The sequence below is a fragment of the Homarus americanus genome, unplaced genomic scaffold (assembly GCF_018991925.1).
Source record: "Homarus americanus isolate GMGI-L3 unplaced genomic scaffold, GMGI_Hamer_2.0 scaffold39155, whole genome shotgun sequence".
In the NCBI taxonomy this organism is placed as follows: Eukaryota; Metazoa; Arthropoda; class Malacostraca; order Decapoda; family Nephropidae; genus Homarus; species Homarus americanus.
In genome coordinates this window covers 10,931,685-10,952,144 of record NW_024737042.1, presented here as the reverse complement: position 1 = coordinate 10,952,144, position 20,460 = coordinate 10,931,685, and the positions used below count along the sequence as shown (strand labels likewise).

Below are 20,460 nucleotides of genomic sequence, written 5' to 3'. Positions count from 1 at the left end.
TGGGGGGGAAGATCTTCATATGATCCCCTAAATGTCCCTAACCTAATGGTACCTAACCTAACTTAAGGTAACCTCACATAACCTAACCTAACAAAGAAATCTAAATAGGTATTAGACCAAGAAATAAGCCCATGGACATAAATGTTTTTGTTTCATTGCCTTGTATTGTCAGTTAATAAGCGACTTAAAATACTATTTGTTTAAGTACTTTAATTAGTATCTATGGTGTTTAAAGGAAATGTGAGTTATTTTCTTGTGACTTTTTTTCCTAGCCAAAATTGTGACTTTTTTCTGTGACTCTTTTTTCCTGTGACTTTATTACCGTTCACCAAATTTCACTGGGTTCTGTTGTCTTGTTTTGGTGTTCCCTGTGATGGCGACGAACATATACTCTGTGAGGCGTGACACTGTATGCGTGGAGTCATTAATGTAATATTTAAAGTTTTACACTCATAATAAGTTGAAGTGCTCGGTTTGGTCAACTTCTGATATATATTAGTGAATTAAAATTTGCTTTGATAAATTTAAGTGAATTACACCTCCGACGGTGTTGCCTTCTTACTAGGCTACTACATTATTGTATTGTATATTACAGCAACATCTGTTCTTGTAGCTCATATGTGAGTTTTATGTCCCACATGAGCACAAGATGAGATCAGATTTGAATTCTTAAAAACGACGTTGGTAGCATTTTCTTCCACTTTTTGTCAATTTAACACCCAAAATTTACAAGACGTTACCTGGATAGTGTGGTGTTATTGTCGAATGAGAAACAATACCCCTTGCTTGGCCTTTGAACGAATGAGGTTTACGCCCGTATTATTAAACATCTTCCCTTGAAGAGGGTCGTCGTGTTTCAAACCGAGTTTTACACTAAACGAGTCCTGATGGACACCGCAGTACAGTACTTAACGGGGTGGTGTAGCGGTAAAATTAACATTCCAATAAAATGTCTTCAGCATTAGTTGTTATAAACAGGCAATTATTCGAAACGCACTACAGTTTCTAAGTACTGTACATCAGGCCCGGATTATGGGGAGGGCGTACCGGGCGCACGCCCAGGGCCCACCCACAACATTGTAAAAAGAAAGTTTTAAAAACCTTTACCACAGAGCGACAAACAAGTGGAACAGATTGCCTAACACTCGCTGTGCACCACTTACCGTAACTCCAACAGGCCGCCACAAATATTTCCAGCTAAAATTCATGTTTGGTGAACTGATTTAACTTATTTAACACTGAGATTATAACAAAATAATAAAAAGGCTATATAAATAAGTGAACACTACACCACACAAACTTCTTCAAGATCCAAAACGAATTCTTCAATCAGCAGTAAATTCGCTGGTTTCCTTGAAATTTTTCGTTGAAAGAAAGCGAAACAGTTTTGATGCCTAAAAGGAAAAAGCAAAAGATCTGGCAGGAAGCACCGAGTTTGTCCGTTCAGGTCGCCAAAGGCGATCAAAAGTATGGCTCGCTCCACTGGATTATGGACGTTCAAGTGAAGTGGATCTTAGTCCAATAGACAATTTCCGAACAAAATGCTTCCTCACAGTCATTGTCACCTAGTGGTATCCCTAAACGAAAGGATTTCTGCATACACGTTGGTGAAAGATCACTTCGGCTTTTTAAGCAATCTGGAAACCATGTCAGCCAATGCCATTCATTCTGCTTCAGAAAATCGTCTGCAAACTTACGGAGAAGATATTGATGAAAAAATCTCCAATGAAATGATTCAATTTTCGTCTCAAGTAAAGTTGTGTGCAAAAGCCGCGGATGAGCCCAATGAGTCGTTTTATTACAGAATTATAAAGGAAAACGATGGTTTACAATCAGCATTTCCAAATGTAGAAACGGTTTTGAGGATATATCTGGTGTTAATGGTCTCCAATTCTACTGGGGAGCGTTCCTTCTCAAAAATGAAACTGATCAACAACAGGCTGTGGACCACGATGCGCCAGGAGAGACTCAACAATCTGATGCTATTAAGCACCGAGTCAGACATTTCAAGAGAACTTCCATTTGACAATGTGGTGATACGTTTATTTGCTAGAAAAGACACGAAAAGTGCATTTGTAATTGAATGTACTCCTGTATACGCTTTCTTTGAATGGAATAAATAATATGTAAATGTGTCATTAGGACTAGATTTTATTGTTTCTATTGACCTTGGATATTACTTAGATTTATTTTCAGTGGTCAGCAGGGTGCACCCCACTGCTAGGTGTCGCCCAGGGCCCCCTAACCCCTTAATACGGCTCTGATTGTACATGCTGTGGGTGTTCCCATATTGTTGTTGCTAGCGTCTAGTTCTACAAAGGTCACCCTGATAACATTAAAGAAAATTGTCAATCTATTTGCCAAATCCTCATATCTGATCCCTCCAACTACTGTACAGGAAGTCGTGACGATAAGCATCTTAGTTAAGTCACCATTTACATACCGTCTAGTATTACACCCTCCAGCCACACTTAAAACACCTAGCTGTATCTTTATATATCTTATATTATTATTTTAACTATGCAAACTTGACTGTGGTGTAAGCGTATTATCACCAATGTAAGGCATTGTATATAACTTCGTACACTGGAGGGTATTATAAAAAGATACTTATCACTTAAAATCATCTGAAATAAGAAACAAACACTTCCATTCACTGATTATCTTTGAACACCAGTCACAAGCCATCAATAACAACAGAAAAAAATAATGACTTTCTCTGAACTTTAAAAATGTATCAACAAATGAGAGAAAGCCACATGAAAAAATAAATAAAACGGAAGGATGGGAAATTGTCACAAGCAACACAGTGTTTACCAGCGAAGATGACAACACGGATATTGTAAAATGCGCAGGTCCAGATTCTCAGAGGGCTCATGCGTATGGATGTAAAAGAACAAACGTATTTTTTAACGAAGTGAAAACACAATATTACCCTGAAACTATACCTTAACTAGATAACTTCCCTCCGCTTAACACCAGTAAAAAGTGAACGTATAAATTGTTTCCAAAGACTTTCTACATACTGTACTGTGTAAAAGTCTCCTAACTGGTGATAAGGGAACATATCTAGTAAAGGTAGAGCCTCAGTGTAGCTTTCATGTTGTTCTATAATGTTTTTTGTTTTTTTTTTCCCCATAAGTTAATCAGTTAATCTTATGTCTTCAGTTACGATAAATATTCATCATGTGATTTCTTTTTTTTTGAGAATGTAGACCCACTGTAATATCAAAACCTGTATCACCGTATGTGTCAGGTTTACTATATCCTCGCCTAGGTTACATAAGCCAAGCTAAATGAACCAATAAGCCAGTAAATAAATAAATAAATCCATACTGATGTGACTGCGTTCTAAAGCGGAGGCCAAACTCGCTTCAAGTCTCGTAACGGTGCTTAGGCAGACATATCTTACCGTAACATCTGGTGTGTGAAAAAAGTCATAAGGTGTCATAATACGACCGTTGTTGAAACAGCCATGACACAGAGCAGCCATAACATCTTAAAACAATCATGACAACAATGATGTCTCAAAAGCGCGGGGTTTCAACAATCAGTAAGACATCCGTGGGGAAATAACATCTATATAATTACGACGCTTAGAAACACCCATCAAATCATTCAAGTTTTAACACCGAGTTACAACACATACATATTAAGTCCGCAAACTGACTCGTGTTGGAAAAAACAAATATCACGAACAGTACCGCCATATATATATATATATATATATATATATATATATATATATATATATATATATATATATATATATATATATATATATATATATATATATATATATATACTTTACCCATCATCAAAGCAGACGACAGGAATCTTATCCTTAACCGAGGGCAGTTTGGGTAAGGTTAAGAATAGGTTACGTTGCTTTGTATGACTAGGAAAGCAAAATAAATGGTTTATCAGTTCTGTTTCGCTCTATTTTTTCTTTCAACAACACTGGTCATCTGTGCATTATCAGTCCTACTAAAAGCCAGAGTTACAACACCAAGACGAACAGTAATAACAGTTTGAATGTGTGCATCCCTTACCTAGGCCAGGGTTGACAGGGGTTAGTGAGGTGTAGGAACGGGACGCGTTACCCTCTGAACCACCATGAAAGAAAACCAATCCCATCAGCTGGTATTAACCACAGAAAATGGTCCATTACACAACGAAAATTACATAAGGATAAATGTTTAAATTCTTACTGCATAGACCACGTTTAAATTACATGAAGACATTTCTAATTCCCTACTGAACATTACACTTCTAAATTACATAAGAATAATTATCTAACTCCATCTTACACATTATTAAACGTTTAAACTGTATTACATGGGGATACTTATCTAATTGATTAATGTATATGTATCGTTTAAATATATAATGTAATTGTACAGGATACTTCAAATTATACAGTTCTTAGTAATTATACAATTACTTAAACGGTGATATTTGGTATTTATTCCTGCCTCGGTAATTATCTTCACAGTGTAGTTCTTAAAATCCCACATACACTATTGACAAAGATAGGCATATGTAAATTAACAGCATAATTATACATTAAAATGAAAACAATGGGAAAATATCATACATTATACACACTGTCGAAAAGGGGGCGGCAACTGAAACTAGGCTTCACTGTCAACACATGAAGAGTGTTTTTAACACACACACATACACACACGCGCGCGCTAAGACCACATTTCATTAGAGCTGTTGAGGGACAGTAAATAAAATATTAACCTACACTTCGGTGCACTGACAAAGTTCACCTTGTGAACAATGGAACAACTGTCAAATTCAATGACATTCACACTCCATCACTATGTCAAGAGTTTACTACTGAAACTGCACACACACACACACACACACACACATTACCAGCTCTCAGTTGTTATTGGAGGTGCCGGGGTCTACTTGTGTTGAGAATGTATTATGGCTTTCACACGGATGGGGTTAAGACACTCGGGGCATACATACATAAATCCCAAGTGACAGGGGTGAAAAGGTTCAGTTGAAGGACCACGGATGGCTGGAAGTGAGTAGTAGGAGTAAAAATAGGTGCATTGGCTTAACACAGCAAGCCTGATTGTTATCGGATTGTAATACAGACTCCCAGCATCACAACCGACGTACACCCACTAAAAAAATATTTGGCACCCGTGTCTTATTGTATCACGCCGTAAGGGTGCCGAATAATTTTTAATGGGAGTACAGCAATGTTTGGTGTACAACATTACTGTACATAATACTTCAACATACCTGTACACCCAATAAAAAATTATTCGGCACCCTTACGGCGTGATACAATAAGACAAGGGTGCCAAATATTTTTTTTAGTGGGTGTACAAGACTCACACTGCCGCAGCTCGAACCCAAAACCCCGTCCAGTGTAAAAGGAAGGGATCACGACGTCTTTTAAATAGGGGGGGGGGGGAGGGTGGCGGCGCAGTGTTCCTATTTACAGCTCACGTTGATGGCGACTACAACGCTCTCAACCTTTTTCTGACGGCTGGCGCGAATCCATTCTAACTTACATTAACCAACATAAATTAACCAGTATAATTTAAATTAACCAACCTAACAAATTAACCAACCTAACTTATATTAAATCACAATTTTCGTAGTCTACTGGGATGTTTTTCACCCTACAGGCTTGTATTCCATGTTGCACAACCTGGATCACTATGGGTGTGTGAGTGTAAGTACAATGACCAAGTCGGCGTCATGCGTGCGTAGGTCTCGTTTAGCTTGTGTACACTGGCTCAGTGTTTTAGCAATAATAATGATAATAATAATAATAATAATAATAATAATAATAATAATAATAAATAGGCCCTTAAATACACACGGGTCTGCAGCCCCTTAAATACACTTGGGTCTGTAGCCCCTTAAATACACTTGGGTCTGTAGCCCCTTAAATATACTTGGGTCTGTAGCCCCTTAAATATACTTGGGTCTGTAGCCCCTTAAATATACTTGGGTCTGTAGCCCCTTAAATATACTTGGGTCTGTAGCCCCTTAAATATACTTGGGTCTGTAGCCCCTTTCTTAGACAAACAAAATGCTTCAAGATTACCATATCGTATTATTAAATCACTAGTAAACGTACCATTTTATAACACTTAAAGATATAAGGAAAACAATTAGATTATAAGTTACTAAACACTAATAATAAATGATGACAACACGAGATGAATTAGAAATGTGAATATTTTTTAAATGGTGTTATGTATCGAGATATTTAGCAATACTGTAATTACTCTTATAGTTATGCTTGTTTATCTATCCACCATTTTAAAGGACAAGGGAACGTTTTTGTTGTTGTTGCTTCTTCCTCTTTTCACTTCCCTCCTCTCACCTCCCCTCCTCTATCTCCTCTCCTCTCCCTCGCCTCCTCTCTTCTCATCTTCCTTCCTCTAATCTCTACTCTCCTCTAACTTCATCTCCTCTCATTCACCCTCCTTTTATCTCTCATTTTCTAACCTCCCTTCCCCTCCTCTCCCCTCACCTCCCTTCCTCTCATTTCCCTTCCTCTCACTTACTTTCTTTTTATCTCTCCTCCTCTCATCTTCCCTCCCACTTTCCCCCCCTATATGACATAACCTGACCCGTCCTAACTAACTTAACCTAAACCAACAGAACTTTTTATCTGCAACACCAAAGGTAAAGTTCTATATATATATATATATATATATATATATATATATATATATATATATATATATATATATATATATATATATATATATATATATATATATATGTGTGTGTGTGTGTGTGTGTGTGTGTGTGTGTGTGTGTGTGTGTGTTGACTAGAAAATGTTATCAATGTGCTGGTGGCTGCATGAGTACAGTTCTAAAGAGCCTGTCTCTAGTTCATCACAAAAACACTATATATAACTAATTTCTGGAATATTACTTAAGAGACAAATATTTGGAACTGACATCATCATCATCCTCCTTCCTCCTCCTCCTCCTCCTCCTCTGACACACTTAACACGTGTTGTCCTAGATAATGTAATAATGAAAAAAATATATAAAAGTTCATTCACACATATTTTACATTTCAACTTGCTGTACACTACACGATCCCCTGGGCGAGGCATTACAGTCCGGACACAAGGTCTTCCTCAGCCAGTGCTCGCCGGCGGCTGTTGTGAGGCTGTACAGTAGTCTCACCCAAAAGTTCGTTAACTCTCCCAGCCAGCTATTGCTGCACTGCCTGCTTCAGATGTATGAACTTGAGTCTGTTACTTCGAACCTTTAGATTCATTCGTATCTGTTTCATGTTCTGGTTTGTACTGAGACAGTTTCAAACATATGAAGCTGGCAGTGCAGCAATAGCTGGCTGGGAGAGTTAACGAACTTTTGGGTGAGACTGTACAGGTAGGCGATATCCGCCAGGTGTTGTGACATTTACACATTCGGCTCAAGCTTCCCGACACCTTTACCGTGGTCTTGTGTTTTCTTGATATACTTGTTCTGATTCCAAACATTTATTAAGGGCAAATGGCATAAGATAATGAAATGCATTTGTTTTGTTTTGTATTTGCTTAGGTGAAAAACAATGCTTAAATAGTTACTATCAAATGCAAAAAAGTGCATATCAGTATTTTATGCTATTTAAACATAACGAATGTTTGAAATCAGAACGGGACTGTTAACTTTATTCATAACTTTCTCAATCCAGAGGTGAAATACTGTTGGTAATTGCTCTCTCTCTCTCTCTCTTGGTCAATAATACCTAAAAAGCCGACAGCCCATCCAATTTTTCTTTCTTGTATATAACACACACACACACACACACACACACACACACACACACACACTAAAGGTAAAGCTTCAACAACCCCCGAGTTAACTACGCGCTTGAGGTTGACCTTAAGAGAATTAGTTTAGCGTGATGGTTAAGATACGATATATCATGGCTTAGGAACATATACTCTACCGTGATATATAAACCACCATGGTATATAAACCAAACTCACCAATAAGGAAACAGTAACTATAGGTTTAAGAGTATAAGGCATTAAATATTACTCATCACAACAGCCTGTAGACATATCAAAGTGTGTAAAAACAACAACAAAAACACGCAAATACACACACTTGTAATATAAATAAAGCACTCCGGACTTACTTTCTAAATAAAGTGAAGTACTTGAGTAAGGGGGTCAATGTAGCAACAGTAGACGACCAGCAATTATACCAAACGTGTAAACTCGGCTCAAGAGTATACTGGCATAAATGTGGGAATGATGACAGACCCTGATAACAACAACAAAAAAAGCTCTCAAAGGGTAAGTACAACCTAGAGTATACTGACGTTATGAAGTAAGTGACAAAGACGACAGTACCTGATCCGATGATGAGGTGCGGGGAGTCGGCCTGGATGATAGTACCCTTGGGCAGTGACACCGTGGGGGACCCTGTTGACGTCGCCGACCCTGCTGAGCTGGCCACCACCACCTGCAACAATGAGATGGTGTCATTAGGCATTACTCTGTGTATCTATGCTATGCCGTATACCTGTAACACACACACACACACACTACATTTTTGACCACCGGAGGGTCAAGACCTATCCGGGGCTGCTCCTGCTGTGCAGCGGCTCTTGGCTATGTCCAGCCATTCCCCAAGTCCCTCTCCCCGACCCATCCTCACCACCGGGATATCAACATAATCAAAATTGACAATTTCGTTTGGGAAAGAAGTGGGATCAGTGTTGAACAGTGATGAACAGTGATGAACAGTGTTTAAGCCAGTGAATTCAGCACGAGACAGTACCAGTGAGAGCCGCGACCCACCAGTGAGATAAGCACCCCTGGGAACTGACCACCACCCACTGACCAGACGGTGTTAATCCGTCCACCCTGGGAACAACAGTGGGCCGGCTTTACACCTGACTACGAGATAATACACGTGAGGTCCTTCAAATCAACACCTACGGACGAGTCACTACACCACGTGGCCTACGTGACCTCACACAGTATGGCAAGAGACCAGCCCGGGCCATCAACTGTAAACTATAATAATTTGTACGTTCAATCATGCTCCTTCTCCTTTCAGAAATGGAAGCTTTTGTTAAACGACCCACCCACCCCATGTCTTTGTATGTAATACGTCATTTTTGTCTAATGTACAGTATATTTTCAGCCTTCGGGCTGCAGAACTTTTTCAATAAACCGTTAATTATTATTATTATTATTATTATTATTATTATTATTATTATTATTATTATTATTATTATTATTATTATTATTATTACACTACTATCTGTAACACCAGTTGGTTGCTTAGGTTAGGTTAGGTTACGTTACGTTGTGGTTTGGTTAAGTTAGGTTACGTTTGTAAGGGTGGAAACGATCTTCCTGCTGGTTACCGCTGTTAACTCGCTCGTTTACTGGTGCGAACGACCCTTGGGGCGGTTGGACAGAGGTGAGAACGGCAGCGTCTATCTGGGTCACCTGCAGATTCAACCCAGCCGCCATACAGTCACTATCTAGCTACTCCGCTGTCCGTCAAATTCTGGCTGTGATCTCCTCATAGGTCCTGGACTCGTGGGCTGTGTTCCCAGACCTTCACCTATCGACTGTCAATTCTCTGGTCATCTACCACTACCGCATACCACGACTGCCAGTTCATCTCATTCAGTCTGTGTCCCGGTGTTCTCCTGCCATTTCAAGACGTCGCTCGAGTGTGGAGTTGAATGGACGCTTCCCTACCCAGAGTGTGCATCACAGTGTTCCAGAACCTTCCCCCAGGGCCACTGCCATAGGAAATATTTGTTCATTGTTTGATTCTATCAGTTGTTGACTCCCATTAATTGTTTGATTCTATTAATTGCTGACTCCCATTAATTGTTTGCTCCCTTTAATTGTTTGCTTCCATTAATTGTTTGACTCCATTAACTGTTGACTGCCTTAATTGTTACTTGATGTTTGTTGAGTGGTGTCAGAGTTTTGTGTTATATTTTTTATAGTTAAGAGATGTCAATCTCAAACGGTTGTTTGTTATTCCTCGGAAAACCATGGTCCTTGACTTTCCTTTATTAAGATCCTGATTAGCCTGGTAAGGGATTTCTACCCCTAAGTCCCAGGCCTTTACACCGTTACAAAAGACATAAGAAAACAAGGAGTCTGCAATATGCTTGTTGGCCTGTGCATGGCAGCTCCTGTCGAGAGTTACTACCACTCTCTATCATCCATGAATCTATCCAGCCTCCTTTTGAAACTTTCCAGCGTTCCAGCACTTACTACAAAGTTGCTAAGCTTGTTCCACTCGTCCACCACCCTATTTGTGAACCAGTTCCTTCCTATCTCCCTCCTAAACCTAAACTTATCCAACTTAAATCGTTGCTCCGAGTCCTATCGTGCTCGGATATTATAAGAACTTCATCTATATCCCCTTTATTGATTCCTTTCACCCACTTAAATACTTCTATCATATCTCCCCGCACTCTTCGTCTTTCTAGGGAATGCAAGTTTAGTTTCTTTAACCTATCCTGATATGGAAGGTTTCTAAGTCCCGGAATCATTTTCGTCATTCTTCACTGCACCGACTCTAGTGAATTGATATCCATTCTATAATAAGGGCACCAGAACTGAACCGCATAATCGAGGTGCGGCCTGACTAGCGCAAGATATAGTTGCAATAAGACCTCTGCACTCTTATTACTTACACTTATAGATATAAAACCCAATACTCTGTTTGCCTTATTTCGAACATTAACGCACTGTTTTCTAGGCCGTAGGTCCGGGCTTACAAGTACCCCTAGGTCTCTTTCACAAGTCGACTTCTCTAGGTTGATGTTGTTAAGGCTGTATACATTGTCAGTATTTGTTCTTCCAATATTAAGTACGCCGCACTTGCTGGTGTTGAATTTCATTTGCCATTTTTCAGACCACCCCTGCAGTTTATTTAGATCCTCCTGTAATGCATTTGCATCCTGCCCTGAATTAATTTGCCGCCCTATTTTGGTGTCATCGGCAAACTTGCTTATGTCACTGCTGATCCCAGTATCTAAATCGTTTATGTAGATTATGAACAAGAGTGGGCCTAGTACTGACCCCTGGGGAACCCCACTGGTTACACGGCCCCACTCAGGTTTAACACCATCTACGCTGACCCTCTGTGTTCTATCAGTGAGCCATGATTTTATCCAATTTAAAACTTTCCCCTCGACACCATGAGCCTTAATTTTTCTCAGAAGCCTCTGATGCGGTACTCTGTCAAATGCTTTGCTAAAGTCTAAGTAAATATCATCGTAATTTTCGTCATTATCTACTACCTCGAAGACTTCCCTGTTAGACAAGATTTTCCCTTTGTAAACCCATGTTGAGAGTCGTAGATTAATTTGCTTTTCTCTAGATGCGATCGGATGCTATCTGCTATAACGTTTGGGTTATGTTATGTTACGTTGATGTTAGGTTACGTTAGGGAGAAGGGCGATAGGATAGGTTAAGTTAAGTTAGGTTAGGTCAGGTTAAGTTAGGTTATAATTCAATGTCAGAACCACTTTGAGAACCCATTATGTTGTCAGTATCTTATCTGACACTGAGCTGAGAGAAGCACAGAGTCAATACCTCTCACTGGCTCCTACACATCCAAGTCTCAACCCGCATCAGACAGCTAATCACCAGGTAGAGAACAGCTGATCACCACGTACCTGATCTATCAACACGTAAACAAAAAAATAACAACAAAAACTCTCGGACAAGTGGCTAGTGAGCAACTAATTAGCATCCTAATAAGTAGTTATGAATCATCTAACTCACCAAATATGAAACAGCAATGCACCAATAGCTTTCAACAGGTTGCACATATAATTAATGAGAGGAAGCGGGCAGGTATAGAGGGAGAATATGTACTTATAAATATAGAACATATGTGGCAAACAGCTTCTCGACAGGTAACACTTTAGATGAAATATGAAAAGAAGGAAGAAGAAAATTAACAATCAAGAAATGAAACGACTGATCAGCGGACATCTGTACTGTGATAAATAAATGTGAAAATGGCGACAAAAAGGCGTGGAAAATTCATCTGTCTTACCTTGAGGCAGGAAAGGTCTCGTCAGCAGATGTGGAGGACAAAAAAACACCTCCAGCACCCGAGACTGGCTATAAGTACACACACGGGTATATAAGGCAGATGATCACCAGTATTCTGTGCTGGTTCACTAACTTACGACGAGGACTTATTATCAGACCTTTTAAAACCTCCCAGCTTTGAATGCCCTCTGCTTGCATCCTTCACCCAGACCCACTTCTTCTCCTTCGTTACAATCTTCAGAGTGGTCTTACCGGATGTGAACATGAAAGCCTTCTGATGCGCCATTATAGTTTTCTCCTGGATTAGAGCCATTAAAACTCGCCTTACACAACACACAGGAGATTAACACCACACTCTCACCTTTCCTCTACAACACGTAACAAAATTAATGAAGACTATTGATGATCTAGTCAGTGGTAGTAGTAGTAGTAGGTGTAGCAGTAGTAGTTATTGAGGTAACTTCGAGCATATCAACATCCAAGAATGACCAGAAGGGGTTTACAGAGCGGTGGGATGTGCGCACTAAGTTGGTAACGCACACTATTCCAATACCTCCACTTCCAGTACCTCGACCTACAGTACCTCCACCAACAGTACCTCCACCTCCAATACCTCGACCTACAGTACCTCGACCTACAGTACCTCGACCTACAGTACCTCGACCTACAGTACCTCGACCTACAGTACCTCCACCTCCAGTACCTCGACCTACAGTACCTCGACCTACAGTACCTCCACCTCCAGTACCTCGACCTACAGTACCTCGACCTACAGTACCTCCACCTACAGTACCTCCACCTACAGTTCCTCCACCTCCAGTACCTCCACCTCCAGTACCTCCACCTCCAGTACCTCCACCTCCAGTACCTATCTCCACCTCCACTCCACCCCAGCACCTCCACCTCCAGCACCTCCACCCACAGTACCCAGCACTCCACCTCCAGTCCACTCCACCTCCACCCACAGTACCTCCACCCACAGTACCTCCACAGTACCTCCACCTACCACCTGTACCTCCACCTCCAGTACCCTCCACCTACAGTACCTCCACCTACAGTACACACATCCAGTACTCCACCCACAGCACCTCCACCTCCAGTACCTCCACCTCCCACCTCCAGTACCTCCACCTCCAGTACCTCCACCTCCAGTACCTCCACCTCCAGTACCTCCACCTACAGTACCTCCACCTCCAGTACCTCCACCTACAGTGCCTCCACCTCCAGTACCTCCACCTATAGTACCATAAACATCAGCAAGACACACTAACGGCTTTTTCTTCTGCTTAAAGACGATGTTTTAATACAGGACTAATGGAAGAGTCACACACACACACACACAGTGAGGTCCCAGGTACCCAGTGATAACGGCCCGTGAGACCCAACAACCAGCGATGTGTTAATCCGTCTACATTAGGAAGGCCTGGGACCAAACCTCACTCATATAACACCATCTGTGAAGGAATTACTACACCACGTGAGGCCCCCTCATAACACCATCTGTGAGGGAGTTACTACACCACGTGAGGCCCCTCATAACACCATCTGTGAGGGAATTACTATACCACGTGAGGACCCTCATAACACCATCTGTAATTACTACCACGTCAGGTCCCTCATAACACCATCTGTGAGGTAATTACTACACCACGTGGTCCTCATAACACCATCTGCGAGGGAATCACTACACCACGAGGACCTCATAACACCATCTGTGAGGTAATTACACCCACTTGAGGCCCCCTCATAACACCATCTGTGAAGGAATTACTACACCACGTGAGGCCCCCTCATAACACCATCTGTGAGGGAGCATTACACCACATGAGGTCCCTCATAACACCATCTGTGTGGGAATTACTACACCACGTCAGGTCCCTCATAACACCATCTGTGAGGGAATTACTACACCACATGAGGCCCCTCATAACACATCTGTGAGGGAATTACTACACCACGTCAGGTCCATCATAACACCATCTGTGAGGGAATTACTACACCACGTCAGGTCCCTCATAACACCATCTGTGAGGGAATTACTACACCACGTGAGGACCCTCATAACACCATCTGTGATGTAATTACTACACCACGTCAGGTCCCTCATAACACCATCTGTGAGGTAATTACTACACCACGTGAGGTCCCTCATAACACCATCTGCGAGGGAATCACTACACCACGTGAGGACCCTCATAACACCATCTGTGAGGTAATTACACCACTTGAGGTCCCCCATAACACCATCTGTGAGGGAATTACTACACCACGTCAGGTCCCTCCAAACACCATCTGGGAGGGAGTTACTACACTACGTGTTTGCTGTTCAACACCTACATTAATCTGTATGTTCACTGTATGTTCCTTTACCTTTCTCTAATGAAGGCTTTTGTTAAACCACCAATGTATGTAATAAGTCATTTATGTCCAATGTATATTTTCAGCCTTCGGGCTGCAGAACTTTTCAATAAAACCGTTAATTATTATTATTATCACACACACACACACACACACACACACACACACACACACACACACACACACACACACACACACACACACACACACACACACACACACACACACACACACACACACACACACACTATAGCTTATAATTTTCACCTGATGGTCAAAATACTGTACCCTATGTTACGCTTACGTTAGGTTAGGTTAGGTTAGGTTAGGTAAGGTTGGAAATAAAGTAAAGAATCACGGTGATACTTAAAACAATCTGGGGAATTCTGCAGCAAAGGCGATTGTATTGACGTCAGAATTAAAAAGACACACATCCCGAGACGACGAACAGAAGAGGCAGGGGGGGGGAGGGGAGCAATCTAAAATCCTCCATTGATCAGCTGCGTCATTAGGGCAGGATCCATCCATTTCAGAGCACCGTAAAAACTCCCCAGAATGTGTCATAACTCAGCCAGTCAGTGATGCAGTATTCAGAAGGGATACATACATACATACATACATACATACATACATACATACATACATACATACATACATACATACATACAAACAAACATACAAACATACTTATCTCAATAATCCATATACAAACAATACCTCACATAGTCGAGAATCGAACCCTGGACCTCTGTGTGACTAGGGGTAGTTAACACGGCACCACAAGGAAGTCCGCGTGTATAGGGACTGTTTGAGATATACTGTATAATATGTAGCCCCGTGTTTCCTAGCTGGAGTCGGTAAAATGCTACTACCACCACATAGTTGACATGGGTAATGGGGTTGGGTTGGGTGGGGTGGGGTGGGGTGGGGTGGGGTGGGGTTGGCGACTTACCTGGGCAGTGAGATGAGTAGTTGTGACGCCCAAGCCCCCGCCGCCCGTCATGTCCCCGAGGCTGCCGTTGGGTGACGCACTATCCGCCTGTAACAACAACAATAATAATAACAAACAACAATAACTAGCAACAACAACAATAACAACACTAAGAAAAATATTATTTCACACATCCACGCGAGTCAAAGTCTACTTCACATAATTCAATTCATAAAAACCGACTCTGTGTAGTGTAGTGTAGTGTAGTGTAGTGTAGTGTGTGTAGTGTGTGTAGTGTTGTGTAGTGTAGTGTAGTGTGTAGTCTAGTATAGTGTGTAGTGTATATATATATATATATATATATATATATATATATATATATATATATATATATATATATATATATATATATATATATATATATATAATTTCAATTATTTCAGGGTGAGTACAGCTAGCTGTACTCACCCCTGAAGATGTGAATTACACGAAAGCGCTTGGGAACTTCGTGTTTTCTTCTTTCCTTGTGGTTATCAGCATATATCTAGATCACGCGCACCCACAGTGATTTACTTGCATATATATGTATATATTAGAGAACTGGCAAAAGACAAACATCAATGGACGTCTGTTGTGGTGGGCCAAGGTTGCCGACCCTCCGACACACCGTGGTTGATTAAGTATATACTGTAAGTACCGTCATTATCTGTGATGACTGTGCTTGTACCTCTCTCTCTCTCTCTCAAGTATAGTAACATACATTGATCCTAAGTTATGTTTGTGCTGTACCTATTTTCATTTACAATTCTCTGTATCATTGTTTGTAATATATACCTGTAAATTGTATCTGCACCTGTAAACTGTATCTGTACCTGTAAACTGTATCTGCACCTGTAAATTGTATCAGTACCTGTAAATTGTATCTGTAACAACTAGCACACACACACACACACACACACACACACACACACACACACACACACACACACACACACACACACACACACACACACACACACACACACACACACACACACACACACACACACACACACACACACACACACACACACACACACACACACACACACACACACACACCAAATTATGTATATCTGAAGAAAACAAATTGAAAGTCAAAACCAAAACTGTAATAATCCTTTTACTCTTATTCTGTGTAATAGTCCAGTAATTAATTTTCTTTTCCCTTCAGTGACTCTTGACCTTCGACCTTCGACAACCAGGTCACCAAAATATAGTTTGGTGATCTGGATATAACGAGTCATTAATCACGGGGTAATAAGTCATGTGTTAATGTGTTTGATTTTTTCTTCATCTTGTGTTTAATTATTTCATTGAATATTAATTACCTGTGGCGATCACATGCTAGATACTGATCCTTCTATTGAGAGAGAGAGAGAGAGAGAGAGAGAGAGAGAGAGAGAGAGAGAGAGAGAGAGAGAGAGAGAGAGAGAGAGAGAGAGAGACCTAGCTGGGAACGCAAGTGAGTGAGTGAGAGGAATTACTGGGGAAAGTGAGTGAGTGAATGAGAGAGTTGAGGACTATGTTGGGGTGTATGTTGGGCTGCCACTCACCCTGGTGGGGCTGGCGTGCACGGTGGGCACGATGGTGAGGAGGGGTGAGGAGGAGTTGGTGACGGTGATGGAGGTAGCCGAGGTGATGGGGGAGGGCTGGGACGACGTGCTGACGGAGGAGGAGAGCCTGGAGGCGGTGGTAGTGGTGGTGGTAGTCGCCGTGGTCACCCCGCCCTCCGACGACAACGGCGACGACGGAGAGGCGTGGCTGCTGTCGCCACCTCCTCCTCCGCTCCCGCCGCTGCCACCTCGGCCGCCCCCCGCCGCAGCGGCTGCTGCCGCTGCTGCTGCCGCCGCCGCCGCCGCCGCTGCTGCTGCTGGCATGTCTGTCACGTAGCCACCGCTAGCTGTCGTCATCACACCCCCAGAACCTGTCAACAGAAATGTATCATGAGTTCATACACGACATAAGCCACATCCTATGACCCAATGCCACACAACTGTAATTGACATACCTCAGTCTCTGGGCAGCCACACCCACCCACACAAACACTGACAATGTTAACAATTATCTCCCCTCTTCTAAAAAGCTGAAAATCTTCCTTTAAGTCACTGTGTAAATACAGGTGTTCCAATTACACACATACCATTGAGAGTATTCTTAGCGTCTCCCGTCTAACGTAAATACTGTGTCAGGAAACCTCATTACTACAATGTATGAGTTGAATAACTCACCCATCTCATGTACAAATAACAAGTCAATTTTATCAAGTGAGATAATCTTAACACAAGACACGAATGCACTCTGTTTATCTGAATTAACTGGGGCCGACATGTCTCACCTAAACTAACCCAACTTAACAAACTAAACCCAGTCTAACCTAACCCATACAAACCTAACCTAACCAAACAAATGTAACCTAATCAAACGTAAACCTAATCTATCCAAACCTAACCTGGCCCAAACCTAACCTAAATAAACCTAACCAAATGTAACCCTAACCAACCAAAACCTAACGTGACACACCCCCACCATCCAACCAGCTTAACAGTACTACCCTCTCTAATGTTACCCACTTTCAGTATCTTGGCTTCCACCTGTCCACCACCGTGGACATCGATGAAGAGATTCAGCCTCGGATCAGATGGCATATCAAGCCTTTGACAGACTCCAAAACCGTGTCTTCAACTGTAGGGAACTGAAATTATCTACAAAGTTACACATATATCGAGCAGTGGTCCTACCCATCCTGCTATATGGCAGTAAGACATGGGTCACATGCAGGAGGCACCTCAAGGCACTTGAAAACTTTCACCAACGTAGTCTACGTTCCATCCTCAGAATTCTCTGGGAAGAGAAGAGAACAAATGCCAGTATTCTTGCTAACACCAACTGTAGGAGCATCGAGGCTACCATTATCAATGAACAACTATGCTGGACTGGCCATGTTACCCGCATGGACGAAAGTAGACTGCCAAAGCAGCTACTTTACAGTCACCTAACGAATAGTAAACGTAACGCCGGCGGGCAACTGAAAAGGTGCCAAATCGACCCCCTCACCTGGGAGACGATTACTCCACATCGTAAAGCTTGGAGGAGCACCACACGAGAAGGTGTCAATACTTTCGAGTTAGCCCGACTGCAAACCGAGGCAGACTAGCGCCAACGCCGGAATGACGCTGCCACCGCCCCTCCTGCACTTGATGTATCCCTCCACATGTGCAACTTCTGTGAACGACTCTGCTGGTCCCATATCGGCCTCTTTAGTCACCTCAAAATTCACCAATGAAGGTGACATCCTTAATAACTCATATCATTGTATCATAGCTGGATGATCGTTATACTCGATTCCGAGAGACAGCAAAGTAGTAGTAGTAGCAGTACAGGTAATAGTAGTAGTAGTAGTAGCAGTACAGGTAGTAGTAGTAGTAGTTGTAGTAGTAGTAGTAGTAGTAGTGTTCACAACCTCTGGTGGGATGGGACCAAGTGCAAGATGCTTCTACGCCAGACTCGCGGAGGTAATATCCGAACAGAAGCAGCAGCCCAGAAGTTATGTTACAGCCTGGATGAGATGTCGACTGTCCTTCTCTCTCCTTTGGTCGGCTTTGCTCTGCCTCAGGGGAACGAGAGCATCGGCCCCAAAGCCGACAACAGTTGCAGATATTGACTATGAGGCTACAGTCACTGAATGCCGCATAGATCTGCAGCTCAACTAACTCAACATAGCTAGGACAGCTACTTATGTATTAGGATATTTAATATTAAGGTAATAAAATGGTGGCGAAGGTGTGGCTATTGGGGGAGGCTGGAGGCCATTAAAAAAAATTAGTAGTGGTAGTAGTAGAGTGTGTGTGTGTGTGTGTGTGTGTGTGTGTGTGTGTGTGTGTGTTGGCAACATTGATGAAAACAAAAGAATCTATGTTTTGTGGCTAAGTTGACTGATAGATCTATGTTTTGTGGCTAAGTTGACTGATAGATATCATGTTTTGTGGCTAAGTTGACTGATAGATGTTGTGGTTTGTGGCTATGTTGACTTTGTGGCTATGTTGACTGGTCGATGTTATGTTTTGTGTGGTGGTGGTGACGGCGGTGGTGGTGATGCCGGCGGCGGTGGTGATGCCGGCGGCGGTGGTGATGCCGGGGGCGGTGGTGATGCCGGCGGCGGTGGTGGTAATATCGATGATGATGATGATGATGATAAGGAATATATTGACAAGGAAGATGATAATGATAATGATAATAATAATAATAACAATAATAATAATAATGATGATGATGATGATGATGATGGTGGTGATAATGATAGCGGCGATAATGATAATGACTATGATAATGAGGGTGATAATGATAATGGTGATAATGATGATGGGACTAGAAGATACCGTAAGGGACTATCTTCACTTTTCTTTTCTTTTTATCAGAGAACCACGACACCGCCTGCCACACTCACCAGGGACTCGAGATCTTGTTGTCATCCTCTCCCTCCACCGTTCGAGTTTTTTTTTTAATTTCAATATTTATTCCTTGATAGAGGAACCGGGATCCTAGTGCTGTCACTAGGTACCCCTGCACTGTACAATAACACCAGAAGCATCTGGGAAGTGTCACAAGTATATACAGTATAAATATTATAAAGGGGCTTACTAAAGCCTAAGGAAGGAAGGATAATCCTTTAACACATCATCAATATTATTTACATAATATCTGGCCAGTATGGGGAGGATCATCGTGTCTCCATCAGGGGGTCGTGGAGTGGTGGTCCAGCAGGCGTCACGGAAGCGTTGTGTGTGGGGACATCTTAGGAGGTAGTGGATAAGGGTGCGGCTGTCGGGTCTTCTGCAAAATGCACAAGAGCGTTGCTCAGGGGATGCGGGGATACCAATCTCCCAAGCAAAGTCATACCCAATGATGATACGGGCAGCAATCACGTCCCTTTTCCATAGACATACGAGAGGTCAGGAAGTTTACGGAGGACATCGTACCAGGTGGGCGGGGAGTCCAGGGGGATGGCTGCTTCCCGAGCTTCTCTCTGTTTGCGGCTAATTCTACTCTTAAATGTTTCCTAACACAACG

General features: G+C 42.0%; 1 protein-coding gene across 5 annotated transcripts in view; it reads right to left on the bottom strand.

The window, feature by feature from the left end:
- Positions 1-20,460, bottom strand: part of LOC121872712 (DNA-binding protein RFX2-like) — a 189,597-nt gene that overhangs the window by 89,074 nt on the left and 80,063 nt on the right. For 2 of the 5 annotated variants that reach the window (XM_042375721.1, XM_042375719.1), the window contains 4 exons: positions 16,947-17,317; positions 15,373-15,459; positions 8,367-8,478; positions 4,053-4,106 (listed from right to left, as the gene is read on the bottom strand). In XM_042375721.1, coding sequence (XP_042231655.1) covers positions 4,053-4,106; positions 8,367-8,478; positions 15,373-15,459; positions 16,947-17,303 — 610 coding nt within the window. In that variant the 5' untranslated portion in view covers positions 17,304-17,317. The remainder of the gene's footprint in view (positions 1-4,052; positions 4,107-8,366; positions 8,479-15,372; positions 15,460-16,946; positions 17,318-20,460) is intronic. The other 3 variants (XM_042375720.1, XM_042375722.1, XM_042375723.1) reach the window with 2 other exon arrangements.